The 17,019-nt window shown below is 47.1% G+C and overlaps 6 protein-coding genes across 6 annotated transcripts; 1 reads left to right on the top strand and 5 right to left on the bottom strand.

Moving 5' to 3' along the window:
- Nucleotides 1–590: 590 nt before the first annotated feature.
- VTP01DRAFT_513 (uncharacterized protein) lies at nt 591–1,204 on the top strand (the record flags this gene model as incomplete). The annotated part of the gene is made up of 2 exons (XM_069383888.1): nt 591–836; nt 902–1,204. The coding sequence occupies 2 exons, from the start codon at nt 591–593 to the stop codon at nt 1,202–1,204; spliced, it is 549 nt and encodes a 182-aa protein (XP_069244933.1).
- A 141-nt stretch (nt 1,205–1,345) lies between these two features.
- On the bottom strand, nt 1,346–5,753 carry VTP01DRAFT_512 (uncharacterized protein; the record flags this gene model as incomplete). The annotated part of the gene is made up of 4 exons (XM_069383877.1): nt 1,346–4,179; nt 4,240–4,551; nt 4,619–5,315; nt 5,379–5,753. 4 exons carry the CDS (start codon nt 5,751–5,753, stop codon nt 1,346–1,348), a joined length of 4,218 nt encoding a protein of 1,405 aa, XP_069244932.1.
- Nucleotides 5,754–6,806: 1,053 nt separating this feature from the next.
- Nucleotides 6,807–7,233, bottom strand: VTP01DRAFT_511 (uncharacterized protein; the record flags this gene model as incomplete). The annotated part of the gene is made up of 2 exons (XM_069383866.1): nt 6,807–7,144; nt 7,200–7,233. 2 exons carry the CDS (start codon nt 7,231–7,233, stop codon nt 6,807–6,809), a joined length of 372 nt encoding a protein of 123 aa, XP_069244931.1.
- A 1,017-nt stretch (nt 7,234–8,250) lies between these two features.
- VTP01DRAFT_510 (uncharacterized protein) lies at nt 8,251–9,051 on the bottom strand (the record flags this gene model as incomplete). The annotated part of the gene is made up of 5 exons (XM_069383855.1): nt 8,251–8,385; nt 8,447–8,668; nt 8,727–8,855; nt 8,909–8,937; nt 9,003–9,051. The coding sequence occupies 5 exons, from the start codon at nt 9,049–9,051 to the stop codon at nt 8,251–8,253; spliced, it is 564 nt and encodes a 187-aa protein (XP_069244930.1).
- Nucleotides 9,052–9,474: 423 nt separating this feature from the next.
- Nucleotides 9,475–10,309, bottom strand: VTP01DRAFT_509 (uncharacterized protein; the record flags this gene model as incomplete). The annotated part of the gene is made up of 2 exons (XM_069383843.1): nt 9,475–10,113; nt 10,178–10,309. The coding sequence occupies 2 exons, from the start codon at nt 10,307–10,309 to the stop codon at nt 9,475–9,477; spliced, it is 771 nt and encodes a 256-aa protein (XP_069244929.1).
- A 745-nt stretch (nt 10,310–11,054) lies between these two features.
- VTP01DRAFT_508 (uncharacterized protein) lies at nt 11,055–15,983 on the bottom strand (the record flags this gene model as incomplete). Its single annotated transcript, XM_069383832.1, has 8 exons — nt 11,055–13,493; nt 13,553–13,669; nt 13,738–14,892; nt 14,954–15,411; nt 15,470–15,543; nt 15,605–15,631; nt 15,699–15,902; nt 15,964–15,983. 8 exons carry the CDS (start codon nt 15,981–15,983, stop codon nt 11,055–11,057), a joined length of 4,494 nt encoding a protein of 1,497 aa, XP_069244928.1.
- Between the last annotated feature and the right edge of the window lie 1,036 nt (nt 15,984–17,019).

The following is a 17,019-nucleotide window of genomic DNA, read 5'->3' as shown; positions in this document are numbered from 1 at the left end:
AAAGGATGGCTGCCAGGTACTATATAAATGCAAATGGTCTTAAGATTTGGTTTAGATGTGCATATAGATTTTTTTCGCAGATTGAAATCGAGGCAACTTCTGATAGACTGGGAGCCTTGATGCATAATGTTTGTGTCATTATATTCCGAATGGCAATATCTCAAAATATCAAGATTACAGCGCGTCATCAGCAGCTGCTAATTTCATCACTCTAGTTCATCTGACAATTTGCATAGTGACGCGGTGTCAGAGATTGTGGACCTGGGGTGAGGATGCTCCTCCATGACACAACATTGACAAAACTGGGAGAGGGATGGGGGGGGGGAAGGGAATCCGCACTCAACATTTTGAAGTCGCGACTCAAAATGGGACAGAAAGAGTCTACGCTTTTCCTCAACTTTCCCTTTTCCCTTCTCCATTGTATTTTTTTTTTCATGAATTTTATCAAATGTGTAAAGACAGTCTACAATCGCTCGTACGACAGACGACCCATCTTGACTTTATGTATTACGAATGGCATACTCGGGGCCATAAGCGATCAACTGGCTCAAACCATCACGTACATAGATTACCATAGAAACATTGACAAAATGCATCGCGAACACCCTCACTCTGAAATCCTGGACAATCGATTGCCCGATCAACTGAGAAGACACGAAGATCTATGGCCTCCACCGCCATCGTTTGATCCTTTCCGGACAGTCCGGTTTGCATTGTACAATTTTTGCGTGGCGCCTATTGTCGGAAAATGGTACATGGTGCTTGATCGGTTCTTTCCTATGCCAGCAGCGGCAGCATCGAGCCGGGTCAAGGATATTGTTGCCATAAAACGAATGGTAGGATAAGACAAATACTTTGGGGAGATCGGCGTATTAATTATCTTTCTTCATGTTTCCTACAGTGCACAGACCAAGTCCTGTTTGCACCCGCGAGTTTAGCTGTCTTCTTTACAACCATGGGTTACGCTGAAACACGGAAATGGGAAGGTGTGCTTGAAAAGTTTAGAGACGCATACGCTCCTGCAGTCATAGCCAACTACAAAGTGTGGCCGCTCGTCCAACTCATCAATTTCAAAATCATGCCAATTCAATACCGCCTGCCGTTTGTCAGTTCACTGGGAATTTTATGGAACGCATATCTAAGCTGGATAAATAATGCATCAAAACAAGAAGAAAGTATTCAAGAAAAAATGCATTTAGATTAGATACAAAAAGCAGCATTTTTTGTACATAGTACTTGTGCAACATTTACATAGAATAGTAAAAGAAGAAAGAGTGAGAGAGAAAATAGAGAGGCAGAACATAGGAGAAAAATGCACACATTCTATATATCAAAAGTAATACTTTTAGTGCTGGGCACCGCTGCGCATGTGAAGAGTGACTTCAATGTCAAACTTGGGCAGCTGTTTCTTCGGTTCGCCGGTCGGTTGAGGCAGGTATCCGGCCTTGATGAGGTAAGCAAAGTATAAACCGATGAGATCATCGCCCATGAGAGGGCAGGTGATGCCGTCTTTGGCAAGGATTGCCTGCGTGTGCTTGTCGTCAAGCAAGGCGCTCTTTGTAGAAGTTGGCAAGTCGTCAAGGACAAAGTGCAGGAGCGGGAAGAGAGAGTGATCCTGAGACTGCAACGTGAACTCCATCAATTTGTTTCGCCAGTCAATGTATTCAGTTTGCTGGCACTCGTAGCCATAGGTCGTCAGCGTACCAAACAGGTCATTGAAACTGAAGATAGCGGGGTGAGTGACTTGCAGAACACCGAGCTGAGCTGATGATTGATCGTGGAAAGCTGCGCCAGCAACGACGGCTGCGACGTAGTCAACGGAACAGCAGTTGACGATATTTGAGATGGATGGAATGTAGCCGAGTTCAACGCATCCCTTGAGCAGACGCCAGATAAAGTCGTCAGCGTTGGTAACACCGGTGTGCGAATCACCGAGGATATATCCGGGACGAATGATAGTTGCTGCCATGCCGCGTTTTCTTGCTTCCATGATAAGCTTCTCTGCTACCCACTTGCTTTGGCCGTATCCGCTATCCAAACCAGTGCGGGAGCCTTCCAGTTCATCAGTTTCCAGAACCTTTTCAGGCAAGTTGATGTAATGGGCAGTGTCCAACACTGAGGTTGATGAAACAAAGTGGAAAGACTTGGGCTTCTCACTTGTTGCTGCTAAGCGCATCGCCCACAAAGTACCAATGACGTTAGGAGCACGCAGTTGCTGGTAGGGGTAGACCCAGTGCACCAGCGCACCGTTATGGATAATGGTATCAGCTTCCTTGGCAATCTTTTGCCAATCCTCCTCAGACAATCCAAGTTTCTCCTCGCCCAAATCACCGCAGACTGCATCGATTCTTGTTTCCCAAGAATCTTGCCACACCAAATGGCCCTGAGCAGCCTTCTTGATTCTCTCCTTTGCAGCAGCATGGTCCTTGGCTCGTACGACGCAGATAACGCGAGTGTTGGGATACGAGAGAAGTTTGGCGAGAATGAATGCTCCCAAGAAACCAGTGACACCAGTGAGAGCAAACACGCGCTGTTGACCTTCCTTGATCGGTGCTACCGGTGCGTAAGACTTTTCCAAATATTCGGTGGCAAGCTTGTCGAGGTCAGCTGCGTAATCAACAACTTCTTTCTTGGAGGCTTCAGCGCCGTTGCTGTTGACTTTGGTTTGCTCAGTTGCTAACAAAAGATCGCTATTTTGGAGCTCGGACACTTTCTTGGCAAGGCCACGGATGGTAGGTTCAGCAAAGACCAAACCGAGCGGTGCATCCACTTGGAATCGCTGTCTGATTTCAAAGATAAGACGGGTTGCAATAAGGGAGTGGCCACCGATATCGAAAAAGTTTTCATCCAGCCCAATAACTGGTTCGGGAGATGGTAAAAGTTGCTGCCAAATTTCGTGAATGATGCGCTCATTGGGCGTCATTTCTGGCAACTCGGCATTCTTAGCTTTAGCGACTGCAGGTGTGTCCTGGAACTGTGCAGTATCGGGGAAAGGCAAAGCATTCTTATCGATCTTGCCGTTGGGAGTCAATGGCATACGGACCAAAGGCACGAAGACGGAAGGAATAGCGTACGAAGGGAGCTTCTTCTTGAGATAGTCGCGGACATCCTTGATAAGTCGACGGTATCTATATTTTGAACGGATGTCGCGTGGGATATTGGTCTCCTCAACTTCTTCCTCGGTAGCACTGGCAAATTCGTTGTCTGCTGTCTGGACAGGAACAAAGTAGGCAACTAGAGTCTGTTCTTCGTTCTTATCACGACGCACAAGCGTGACATTCTCGCGGATCATTGGATGTTGGGACAAATGAGTATCAATTTCGCCTAGCTCGATACGGAAACCTCGGATCTTGACTTGATCGTCAGCGCGACCGGTGCATTCGACGTTGCCGTCAGGGCGATAGCGGCCAAGATCACCCGAGCGGTACATGCGATCACGCTTACCACGCCAGAATTCCTTCCATGCATCGCCTTCCACGGTCGACTCGTCCTTGCCATCGTCCTCGGTGGGGTTTTCGACAAACCAGTTGGGGATGAACTTTTCGGCGGTCGCATCTGGCAGTCGCAGATAGCCTTCAGATAGACCAGGCGCACGGACGTAGATTTCACCAATTTCACCGACGCCGCACATCTTGGTCCTGTCGTGGCGGTTGACAACAAGCAATTGGACGTTGACCATACCCTGGCCGGCAGGGATAACTTCCTTTTGAGAGCTCAAGAATGCAGGGTGGGAAGATCGAGGAGGTACTACGTAGTAAGAGACGGAACGCTGGGTTTCGGTGGTGCCGTACATGTTGATGACTGCAACGTTAGGTGCGAACTTTTGGATTCGAGCAGCATCTCTCTTGGTCAAGATATCACCGACAAAGAAGGCATTGCGCAGGGTAGGGATCTCGGTTTGAGCGTGCGAAGAGAGCAATTGTCCCATAGCAGGTGTCAAGTGAGTGATAGTAACCTTGGATCGGTTCATCCATTCAGCAAGTCTGCCGGGGATACCAATGTCTTCAGATGTGGGGACGTGAAGTTCAGCACCAAAGAACAAGGGAGTGAAAATGTCACGTTGGATAGGGTCGTGCGCGATACCAGACAACATGGTAAATTTATCCTCGCTTGATATGCCAAACGTTTCAGCCATCCATGGATAAAAGTGAGTCAATGAGAAGTGACGACCACGGACACCTATAGATTTCTCCTCGTTAACCAGACCATCCCATTGTAACTTCTGCTTGTTTGCTTTACCTTTAGGGATACCAGTACTGCCGCTGGTGAAACTCAAGGTACCAATGCTATCAGGGCCAATTACGACGCCTACATTCTTTGTAGCCTTGGATCTCACAGAATCAAGAACGTCACCCTGCGGACCCATGCCACCCTTGAGCGTGCCGTCGGGCAAGAGCTTCAATTTAGGAATTTCGCAAATGACATCTTGTTCCTTTTTGATATATTCGCGCACTGAAGGTGCAATTTCACCGGCTTGCTCGATAACAATGAGACCGCGAGGTTTGGCGACAGACAAGTAAATTTCTTGCCGGGCTGGTGGATACGCAGGGTCTAGATTGATTGCGAAAGAATTTACGATGAGCTCGTGCTTCAATTGCCGGATTATTTATATACTTACCAATAACACTGAATGTTGCACCTGCCTTGAGAACACCCATGATGGCGACAACAAGATCGACACCGCGGTAGGCATAGATCATGACGACATTTTCGCGCTTAATGCCATTATCCAAGAGGTAGTGCGCCACGAGGTTAGATGCATGGTGGATGTGCCGGTATGTGTATATCGCAGGCTGCTTGGCAGGATCGTCGAAAGATTCGACAATGCAAGTACGTTCAGGATGCTTCTCAGCGTTGGCAGCAAAAATATCTGGGATGGCTCCGCGCCAAAGTGACCAATGCAAATCAGCAGTGGGGTCGGGTAACGAAGATTGAGGAGATTGATAATCTGAAAGCGGGATTTTACCCACCGCCATGTCAGGCGATTGGAAGGCTGCTTCGAGGATCATGGACATTTGCAACAAGAGATACTGGATACGGCGGGCAGAGAAGAGGATCTGGTTGTACACAACTCTGATGGAAATCGGTCGCAGAAAAGACGTGCGAAGGGATGTGGAAGTTGCAGGAGAGGTGATGAAGATAGTCAGGTCTGTGTTGGCGGATGTGGCAGAGAGTTGGCTTGGGGAAGGAGTGTCAGTTTCGTCGTAGAAACGGACACGGAACAGTGGTCTCTTTGTGTCAGGATCGCTTCCCTTCTCCATAACCTCAACAAGTTGCTCAAACGGCACTTCTTGTTCCAGTGCTTCTGCCTCGACCTATATATGCTCTAATAAGCGCAAAACTATCCTGATTGCAAATCACTGCCGGTATAATCTTACCTCTTGCACCATCTTCAGCACTTTTTCGAACGTATCAAGTGGATTTACAGCAAGTCGTAAGACAAGGGCATTGTTGGAGGGTGACGATGATCCGACTGCAAACTCCTCATCTCCGGTATATCGCTGCAACAAGATGGCAAATGCAGCAAGCAGGATGGAGAAGGGTGTCGGATGATTTCCTTTGGCATCTGTGATGCTTATGGAAAGCTGGAGAATGCTCAAGAGAGTCTTCTCTGACAGTTCGTAGCCTTCCACATCTTCAACGGTCTTGGGAGGCAGAGGGCGCGGATAGTCGGTAGGTACTAGTAAATCGGACAAATTCTGTAGACGCGCCTTCCATTGCTGAAGGCGGTCGCTAATGCTACTGGCGACCATCGTAGGGAAACAAGGAAGAAAAGATGGAGAGACTTTCGACACAATCACTGCATTTTTAAGAGATGAAATGCTGCTTTGCATCCCCGATCATGCCCCTTTTTTGGTAGTCTGTATGAGATGACAGTCACCTTGCTGATCGATTCCGCAAGCACAGTGCACAGACTTGAACTTTTGATGCAGATTATCTGAAATTACAGCCGTGGAAATTGAATTTGATCAGGGTCGTGGAAACTGGTTAGAATTTTGAATTTAGCTCAAGACAAGTTTCAAGTTGGGTCAATCAAGCAAAACCTGGTTCAGCCAGGAAATTGGGGTCAACGTTTTGTCTCCTCTCTTTGCTTGTACACGATATGCAAGGCATACCTCAGAAAACCGCTATCGTCCAGATGTACGTAGACTAGGAAGGCCCAGCAGCTTTTTGCAAGGAGTGTAGACAACAGGAGGAAGAGAAAGACCTTGGCAAGCTTGAACCTGGCGAGGCACAACACCATCTGCAGCAAGGTTTTCCGTTGCCAACTCGAACTACAGCGACAGTGGCGAAGCGTTGCCACACTGCATCTGCATCTCGCACGTTCGCCGCAGTATGTTGTATAGTTGACAGCTGACGGCACTAGGATCCTGTTTTCTTATGAGCGAATTGTCGCGAAACAGAATGACACTTCAGAATGGAATGCAACGGTGTGCTTCATATTGAGGCTTCTCACTTGAGAATATGCTTTATTATTTTCTTTTTATAAAAAAAGGTGATCTAGCTCATTCGGCATCTCACCATCTCAAAGGACAGTCAAGCAACCTGAGAGCATAACCAACCAGCCCATGACTGTACCCTCTGTATACAGCCGCATGGTTGTAGTAACTCAGTGCCCAAGCCATAGTTGATAGAACCCAATGTATACTACCACAACTAAATCCCTGAGCAAAAGAGCTACTGGATCATGCTCCACGCCACTATAAGTGGGCTTCACACCCTCCACTGGCTGATTGAAGAAAAAGAGGAGGTTGTGGTCCGCACCTGGCGTAACTATTTATTCCCATGCTGCGCGTCCTCATCTGCTAGCCGTACTCAGAAGTGGGACAAAGTCCCTTTGGGAGTCGTCTGCAGCACGTCGTCTTGACCTTAGCCAGCACCGGCAAAAGATTGTTGTCGTTGTCTGCAGCGTGCGCGGCTTCCTCCAAGGCAGTAAGACAGCTGACCACCTCGGTGTTGTAGAAAGATGGGCACTCCCCTCCCGGTGCTGCCGTCGCTTGCTTCAGATCATGGAAGCACTTCGCGTGAGAAAAGCGTTTGAAGTCCTTCATGTCCTGGATCGGGCAGCAGCATTGCTCCGAGGTGGTTTTTTCTGACGGTCGAGGTGGCGACAGATAGCAGGTCAGGACAAAGGTCATATCGGCTACGAAGTTGAACGTCAGAAATCGTACTGTACCTCGAGAGAGCAGCCAACATACCGGGATGTTTGAGAGAACAGAGCAATGCATTCATTACTTGACGCCTTCCGGCTGTCTTTGAATGTTAATACGTGGATTACGTTCATAATCGAATCGTATTCCTGAAAGTTACGGTCAACATACGTCGTGGAAGATAACCAGAATAATGCCAATCTCGCTACTCCTGTGATTGACAGAAGATTATGAATGCCTCACCTACATCATGCTACGTGTGAATTATACATAAAGATTTAAAGGATGCTTTAGTTTCGTGGAAATGCTTAGGAGGCATTCAGAGAAAGCAACAAAAAACGAGCACCTATGTTCAGGGGAAAGATATGGGAACTCGTGTAAAATCACGTCTTAAGCCAAATACAAAACTATGATGCACAGTTTTGCCATACAGCTATTAACAATCTATACGGTGGAATATGATTGAACTACAAAGGTATCGATTCTGCTAACACTGCAGGATTTATCTAGTATTGTTCTGCAGGGCAAGCTATTTGATAACCATGTTACTTTATCCACACAGTTTTTTTTAGATCAAAAAACTCTAGTCTGTCAAGAAACATAGCCTCCTGCTATTACAGTGGGTCCCCGATAATTTCAAGGCCACGGTCGCAGGATTTTGCTTGAAATAGCGAGACTTGAAAGTTGACGGGAGAAGTCTTACTAGGAATCTACTGCTAAGTACTGGAAACATCGCTTCATGCGAGCTTCTTATTCTACAGACTCGGATCAGCCATGGACTTCAGCGAACCAAGCGCAACGAACGAAACTAAGCGTGAAGCGCTTGTAAAATAAAATTCCAAATACTCTCCAAGGTGTTACATCCACTCAACAATCCATCCTTGATTTACCACAGTGGACATTATATTGTGATATGGTATTCATTGGCGCCAAGGCTTGCCAATTCTTAGCGGAGTCAATTTGGCACTTCAATGTCTGGTCAATAGATGGAATCCTTACTAGTAAGGATGATAGGAGGAAAAATTTAGCTACGTGGTAATTAGTTCTATAGCAGTAAATAATGTAAGAATGAATGAAGCAAAGTGAGTGGATACAATGATTAGAATCTCTGTTGTCGCTGTGACATGTCATAATGGATATCTTCCAAGTCCTGATCAACTGAGGCAGCCAGCTTTGAGTACCGAGCTTTGCCAAGAGTCTTGTAAAAGTACGTCAAGACAATAGCAAAGTAAAACTGGAAGCAAAAGCACATATGAGTATCCGTCTCCGTCATACAATTGAAATAGAGAGCTTACATGAACGAGACGTAGAATTGCTAGCAAGGCAATGCTTACAAAGCCTTCCATCTGGAAGCTTTGATCGTGTTCTTGTTGTTTGACCGGGTCGTTGGCAAGTTCAGGGAGGGAGTGGTCCGTGTATACGAACCATCGCACCGCAAACAGAATTGTTGTAACGAGACTGATTAAACAGTCAACCCAGTAGAACATGGTATACCATCGTACAATCCGGATGTTTTCCTATAATTCACATGAGACAAATGGAATTATCCCTCCAGTTGATAAACATCATGCATACCTTGCATATGCCATACAAGCCTTGCGCAAAAGCAGCAACAGCCAACAATGAATAGATATACAAGGCAAAGGCGACAGGATCGCTCAAGTCAAACGATATGACTCCATAAAATCCCGAAAGTTTGTTTAGCTAATCGAAAAGTAAATTTACGTTCAATTGCACCGAGATTCCTTCATGCTTACAATGCCAATAATCGTAATGACAACGACGCCTGCGTCAGCTCTCGGTCAGCTCTTTACTGCTCATGTTCGAGAATGTTTCGGTTCAGCTAATTACCAGTCTCGATAGGAACTACGCCGCAGCAAGTTCGTGATTTAGAAAACATGAGGTAGACAAGTTACAGATAATACACAACAAAGAAACGGCAAAGTACAGAATGAAAGAAAAGGTGTTTCGTCACGAGCGAGGTCAAACTGTTACCGGGCGGAGAGTGTATAATTGGTCCGGTTCTGCAATTCATCCGAAAGCAAAAGTCAGTTTGGGCGGGCCAGGGGTGTCATTGAGACAATAAGACGGAAAGCGAAGGGAACGGCAAGAAAACGGGCAGTTGCAGATTAGAAGGCATAAAGCGAAATTCAGATTTATTTTCTCAGCATATACACAATTGCTGATGGTTTGTCACTACAGGTTACTCTGGTTTACATAATAATGATTGCTACGTCATGATAAATATCCCATTGAGTTTGGCGTCAATAAACAGTGAAAAAGAGAGTGTGAGTGGGAAATATAGTATATATACAGATTGACGTTAGATCGCATGGGATCTGGCGGTTCGATGAAATGATTCTTGTACAGGCATGACGTTTTGACGGAAGGCATTCACTTGCTGCGCAATGTTTGGTGAATTGAATAGGGGTTTGTTTACAACAGACCCCGCGTGGAATCGGCCAAACCCTTCGATGGCCTCATATTCGTCATTGGTAATATCCGCCACGGTCTCCTCGGGAGAAGGTGGTTGCTGATGCAACAAAACACTCAGCTGATGGATGGGTACCTGCAGATCACTCTGCGATAATCTGCGCTTGCTGTTGTTCACGTATTCGTTGCCGGCAGTGCTGCTGCTGCTTGGAGAAGCTGGAGCTGGCGGGTAAAAAGCAGGATAGTAATCGGGTGGAGGAGGTGTGAATTGTAAAGGTGGTAGCTGACGGGTTTGCACCATCGACGATCGTCTGCGCGCGGCGGTCGTTGGGGGAGGTACTTCTTGAGGAGAAAGAGCACGTCTTTGCTGCTGCTGCTGCTGCTGCTGCTGTTGTTGTTGTTGTTGTTGCTGTTGCTGCTGCTGACGCTGCTTTTGTTGCTGACGTTCGTGTGTGTGGGTATGTTGCATCATATTATCGAAGCGACTGAACATGCGCTCGCATCCTGGTACAATACACTTGAACGGTTTCTGCAGAGTATCCATCAGTACTCTGTTGCTTGATTCGCTACAAACTGTCAAGAGCAAAACCTACCTCGCCAGTGTGCTTTCGTGCGTGCCTGGCCAGATGCTCGCTTCGGGTAAAGACCATATTGCAATCACCAAAGCCGGTGCAGCGAAACAGCTTTGGTTCTGAACGGCGTCCACCTTTCTTCTTGGCAGGCATGATGATGGTAGGAATGGAAGAAAGAGATAGAAAAAAAATGGGATCAGCCTGGACCTGATGGCCTTTTCTCTCTTTGGCCTTGTCGGAAGAGGAAAAACAGATGCATGAGTTGTCTCAGTTTCAGGCGCTCGACCCATGTCCAGGCCCACCCCTCTTGCGAAAAGTCTCCCAAGAAAAAAGTAGCGACAGGCCAAATTTTTGTCCCAGGCACAATCCGTCCCTTATCGATCATCAACAATAGATAAGAGACTATCTGTATCCATAGCAATCAGTATCCACTTTATTCACCTAAAAGGGAACAAGTATTGTGTGCCTTCTCTCCCCTCCCACTGTCATGGTGAACTCATGTTGCCCGCTAAAATTGGAGTCACTTTGCTAGTCTAACAAAAGGAACTCTGTCCCACATGCTCGAATTTTAGCAGCAACGGTATCTGGCGGCTAAATAAACAACCCAAGTCGGCGAGAACGCACGGACCGCACAGCTGTGGCGGGAATAACAGCATGGATAACCAAATCAGGACATTTGGCCGAGGCTGCGATTCTTGACTGATAAGTATATGTATTTCCGACGTTTATAACAATAATAGATACAAAGTCCACTATTTACAGCAAAAATTCTTGGTCACCATTTTGGGTTTTGTTTTCGGTAGCAAGGCAAAGGCAGGGGAGGGAAATATGAGTATATAACGAGTCATTTTACGTATGGTTGGGGGGAACTGTAGTGAGGATATTTTGGAGATTTTAATTACAAAGGTACGGGAGTCGATGCCCGTTTGGCCTGGGAAGCTTTGGTGTGGATGGTAGCCAGACGGTCAAACACGTTGTGACCATTCGGCGTGGGAGATCGCACCGTAGGTGAGTCTGGCACAACAAACTGTTGCTGCAGAGGAGACGGCTGGTGCTGCTGTTGTTGCTGCAAGCTTAATTCACGCAGGGAGAAACGCCGCTGCTGCTTATTGCTGAGAATCAACGGTGATGGACGCTGTTGCTGCTGCAGGGAGCGAGCTCTTCGACGGTTGAGTATGGTGGGTGCAGCTTGAGGAATCTGGATTGGCTTTTGGTGAGGCGGTGAACTATCATGCGAAGACCATGACATGTTGTCTGATTGGATAGAAGACCGGCGACGGAGATCACTGCTACGAATTGATGAAGTGGATGATTCTGTATCGCGTGTGAAAGGTTTCAGCACTGGCGAAGGTGCTTGGCGAACCATTGGCGATAAAAGTCCCGTCTGGATCAGGTGCTGCAGAAATTGGTCGGGAGAAGACATGGAGTTTCGGCGGTTGGCAGCAGCTGCCAAACTTGGAGAGGAAGGCGGTTTCTCAATCAAAGATTGAGGACGCATCGGCGGCAGAATTGGACTACCGCTCGCGTTCTTTGGCGTGCAAGGAACAGGTGATCCCGATCGCTCGCTGCCAGTTCGAGTCATGCCCTGGGAATAGATCTTGTCAAAAATAGTGCCGAATTGCTGGTACTGCTCTTCCACGCGAAGATCAATGGCAGAATCGTTGTCATCTGATACACAAATTGTGGAAAGTGAGGAACGGCGTGAGCCTTGCTCTAATCGCTTGATCTTCTTTTCACTCTCTATGGCGCTCCGCACAGCTTTGTCTCGCATGACAGTCAGGGTTCTTTGGAGGTCTTGCATTGATTTTTCAAGATGCATAATCTGCGTTTCACGCTGGTATTCTTCCATCTTGAGCGATGCAACGTCGTTGATGAGAGCCTCCATAATTTTTTCTGCTTCATCAAGGGTGACGGACTGGATAAGCTTGAGTGCCATTTCGTGAGCAGCCTCGGGGTCCGCGTTCGGTGGCAGAGTGTATTTTTCTTCGAGAGCGTCCATATCGAGCCATTCATCACCAAGATCCTTTTCAGTGTAGCCCATAACTTCGTCTGCAAAGGTGACGCGTTTAGCTGGCTTTTGCTGCTGCTGTTGTTGCTGGAGATCCATATCGACATATTCATCTTCCTCCTCTTCTTGCATGATTTCGTGAGCTGCATCGTTTTGAAGTGCACGGATGCGCTCGTTGAGGTAAGCCAGTTCAGCGGCAATGGCTTCGTATCGCTCCTCATCGAGGTATCGCTCGGCTGCACTGGCGTAGTAGCTTCGTTCTCGTTCCCTGAGTATCTCTTCTTGCTTTTGACTCAACTCTTCACGTTTAGCCATAAGCTGCTCCATTTCTATGACAGCTTGCTTGCCAACGATAAATTGAGTTAGAGCGCGGTCCAGCAGCATCTTCTTCTTTGCAGCACGTTCTTGAATAGATGCTTTGGATGCTTTCTTGCCCGAACGGCGCTTGTGAGCTGACGAAAGCCTGGCGTTGGATGATGCAACCAAGGCGGATCCAATCTGGAGAAGATCAGCGCACTTGCTAACCTGGCGTTCATCCAAAACGCCTCCCTCACGCACAGCTTTCTTGACAATGTGGATGAGCTTCTTAAGCTTATCGTTTGTAAGCACAACTTCGTCGGTGCGCTTCTGCAACATGAGCTGAACTTGCTTGTTCTCCCGCTCCAGACGTCGGCGGCGCTCGGCATCCCGCAACTGCTTGTTACGCAGCTGCTGGATTTCACGCTGGTGTGCGTGCATTTGCTCCTTGGAGCGTTCCTTTTCTTCTTTGGAACGCTTAATCAATCGCCGTCTTTCCAGTTTCAGACTTTCGACGCTGACGCGCAAGGAGCGAATGATGCTTTCGTTGTGGTTTCTGGAAGCTTGACTCGAGCTTGTTGTCTGAGCGTACTTGCGTTGCCATTCAGAGAGCTGAACCATAAGACTCTTAATCTTCATTTCGTATGCATGCTTGACTTCCAAGAGCTGTTGCCGCTCCTTCTGAGCCATTGCATCGTTGCGAGAGAAACTGTTGCGCCGCATAACTCGGTCTCGATCACGCTTTAGGGAAAGAATTTCCTGTTTCAACGAGTATAGCTTGTGCTCGAAGCGTTTGTGAAGCTCAACGTAGTCGTGCTCGCATTTTTCAAGCTGGTTGACAAGTTCTTCCTTGACGCGGATATCTGCTTGAACTTGCTGAATAATGCGGGACAAGTGCGGATTTTCTTGACACATGGCAGCAATCTCGGATTCGTCAGCGGTGCTGCTGAGGCCACCGGATGATTGACGTGAATGGCCACCGCCGGTATTCATGTCGCTGTCATTGTCAAGATGCCAGTCAGGCGGAGGAGACTTTTGTAATCGTGTTAGCAAATCTTACGGTGGCTTTAAGATAACATCGATGTACTTACCGTGCTTTCGATATCATCAAGCATTTCATGTTCGAGGTCGGTAAACAAGAATTCATTGTCTTTGGATTGCAGAGCCGCAAATAGATCAGCCTCATCCATTAGGTCATATTCCTGGTTCTAAGTGAGAATGCAAATTTAGTGAGTTCAATAAACACAAATACTTATGCAGCCAATGTTTTACACACCTTGTGATGATGATGTTGATCTGCTGCGTCGTGTTCTCTAGGCTTTACAGCCTCCAGTACTTGCATACCGCGCTCGATTTCGGCGCGAGCTCTCGAAATAGAATCGCGGACTTCGTTGCGGATATCATCAGACTCCGGATACTTTATCGATCCCATAGCATCTTGCAGCCATTGCTCGATATCAACAGAAGAATCGTCGGTCGTGCTGGCACGAATTGGCTGCGGCGGAGGCGGAAGGTTTTTGCGGGACTTGGGAGTTTTCGATGATCGACTGCTCTTGAACGTGACATGGTTGCCGCGTGTAGTAACGCTGTTGCCCGGTCCACGTACTCTTCGTCGACGAGGCGTTGCAGAATTAGATGGTTTGGCGGATGCAGCAGGGGAAAGATTCGACTGCATCGAGAGCGCATGCATTACAGGTGCACGTGTAGCTTCCATAAACGCTAGTCGCTCCTGCGTATCTGCAAGCTCGTTGCGCAGATCTTTGATTGTTTTCTGATACTGCTCAATGATAGGCAAAGAGTTGAGCTTGCTGCTGCTGTTATTGCGGCTGCTTTCATCTGCATGCATCAGCTCTTCAAGGAGACGAGGCAGTTCTTGTCCTGACGAAGTGAGCTCCCGTTCCAGAAGCAGTGTATCGCGCTCGGCTGTTACTTGACAAAGTTCATCAGATGCAACTTGCACTCGGTCGCGCAACTTATTAACTTCTTGACGAAGAGCTTCTATTTCGTTGTTCTTCTTCAATGAGTCGCCACTACTGACAACTCCAGCTGTGGCACGCAGTGTATTGAGTTCCATCTTGAGTTTCGCAACTTGAGCTCGCAATTGATTAACTTCGACAGAGGAACCAGCAAATTCTTGGTTGACGGAAACTTTGTTTTTGATATTGCGCACGCGGTTTGCGTACTTGAGTGTGCTCAGCGTTTCCACAAAGTTGGAGTCTGAAGGCGATATACATGCCATCATAAGAGTCTGTGAATTGCCACCGAGGGAATCTTGCAGCAGACGAGTAAGCTTCGAATCTCGGTAAGGAATATGTGTAGAGCGGCGTGACTCGTCACCGAGGGCGCTGATTACATTTCCTAGCGCAAGCAAGCCCGAGTTGATAGCGATACCTTCACGGGCACGGTCGCCTTGAGCTTTCGTGCGTTTCAGCTAGACAAGCAAATTTTCTAGATTAGAGAGGTTTTAAGAGCTAAAGTGGCTACTATCTTACTCTTTCGGAACCAGCAAGATCTACAAAATGGAACTTGCTGACTACTGTTTTTTCGCTGCCGTTGTCTTCGTCAGGAAGGCGCTGCTTCAGTATGACGGAAAAGATAGCGTGTGATCGTGAAGATACTGCGTTCATATCCGTTGACCCTGTGGCTCGGCAAAGGGAGCCTTTTGCTAGGTAGTTGATGAGATCGTGCGGATTCTGACACGGCTCTTCTCGTACGCCGCTCCAGTATATATTTCCGTGGATGTCTTCTCGTATTGAAATATCGCACGAGCTGCCGCTAGAATATGTCCGTCGTCGCTGGTGAGAGAAATCCTGTACATTTAAGAGGTCGACTAGGTCCTCATTGTAGAGTTCAAGGAAGGATACAAAAACATTATAGTCAAAGTTATCTATGGATTCTTTCTTTTGCTCTAGACGAGTGTACAGGTCGGAGATGAACCGTGGTACGATTCCTGTAGATCAAAGCGTGAGTAGGACATGCTCTCGTTAAGGTTCTGCAGAGCATCTAACCTTGATTCTCTTCGGATTCCAGATTTCCGTCGATGGCTGTGCCCATGCTGTACGTTTTTCCGGAGCCCGTTTGTCTAGGAATAAACTTTAGCATGCATGTCTTCATTGAAAACAGAGCTAAAATTTTCTGTTTACCCGTAGGCTAGTATGGTAGCATTGAAACTACAAAGGATAGGGTCAGGTCAAATTTATTGTTTACGCTGTATGGAACAATAAAGGGATGTCCTACCCTTCCACGTATTTTTCCACAAGGGGAGAGACACATGCGTTGTAGATATCACGTTGTTGAGCTCGTGGGTCGAAAACGTAATCGTACGTAAAGGAATAGTCCTTGCCGATGAGGATCTGTGGTTGATCGGGTATAAATGATACACATTCTGTGCAATTACTCAGTTGTTCTTTTTGGGTTAGAGGGCGAACACGAAGGGCTACCCTGTAATATATTTATGGTAATGTAAAGATGTATCACAGCAGGTTATCCGTGCACTTGTTACCTGACAGCAGTGGCAGCCATGGTGGTGGAGTCAAGTCGGGAAAGAAAAAAAATGGGAAGATAAAATTAAAAAAGTTACAAAGAAAAAGTGGCGAGAAGAAAAGGAAAAAATAGTCCTTATTGACGCAAGGGCCCTCATGTTTATATAGATTATTGAAAGAAAGTTTAAAGGAGCTGCAGCTTGGTTCTATTGCTGTACGTGGGTAAGGACTTTACAACTCTCTGGGTTGCCCGTGACCTAAGCTTCGGACGCGGATCCACCTTCGGAAGTACCTTATAAGACGAAGCGTTTCAAGGTTCAGCAGATCACCTGATAACACTACCCTGCCCACAGACATAGTTGTATCACACCTATACCGGATCGCTTGTCCGTTCAAGATCACTTTCTATCCTTATTGTTCAGGAGTTAACATCATATAAATAAACATGCAACGAATCCTTCTCATTTCTGTATGTGGCACCGACCGTGGACACGAGCCATCAACTACTAGCCATAACTTTTGGTATTCCAAGCAAGCATACTTGCTTGACCCCTATCGGGGAACCGGATCATTCCCCGCTGTGCCGTTCCCACAGCTAATCAGTGGTGGGGCCCTTTCTCCCTGTCTTTTTATCTCCACTTTTCATCCCAGGGGAGATTTACAACCACGTAACATTCTAAGCCTTTTTGCTGGTACGAAAGGAAAGAAAAAAGTTACCACCAATCGGGCACCCGCATGTCCTGGTCCGAGAATGTTGACGAAAGCTTCGGCTATGCATCCAAAATGAAGAAAGAGACGGAAAGAAGCTCCATCAACAGTAACACAAGCGAGCAGAGTCCGATACCGCTCTGCTCAACATCTGTATGCCGGTCCGTCGCACATACGAGCTGTTGTGTCCACAACTGGTCAGAGCACCTAAAGACTGTTATCTATTCGCTGCTCGGACGCGTACAGCCCCCGTAAGTCTGAAGAACGTAAAAGTTTGGTGTGCACGGGACAAGTATTGTAAAAAAAATTTTACCACCTCGCGGTCGACACGCTTCTTGTTACTCTCTCTCTCTCTCTCTTCTTTTTTC

The sequence above is a fragment of the Rhizomucor pusillus genome (assembly GCF_041956525.1).
Source record: "Rhizomucor pusillus strain CBS 183.67 unplaced genomic scaffold VTP01scaffold_1, whole genome shotgun sequence".
Classification (NCBI taxonomy): Eukaryota; Fungi; Mucoromycota; class Mucoromycetes; order Mucorales; family Lichtheimiaceae; genus Rhizomucor; species Rhizomucor pusillus.
The sequence above is the reverse complement of the archived record's forward strand: the minus strand, read 5'-3'. Positions and strand labels throughout refer to the sequence as shown.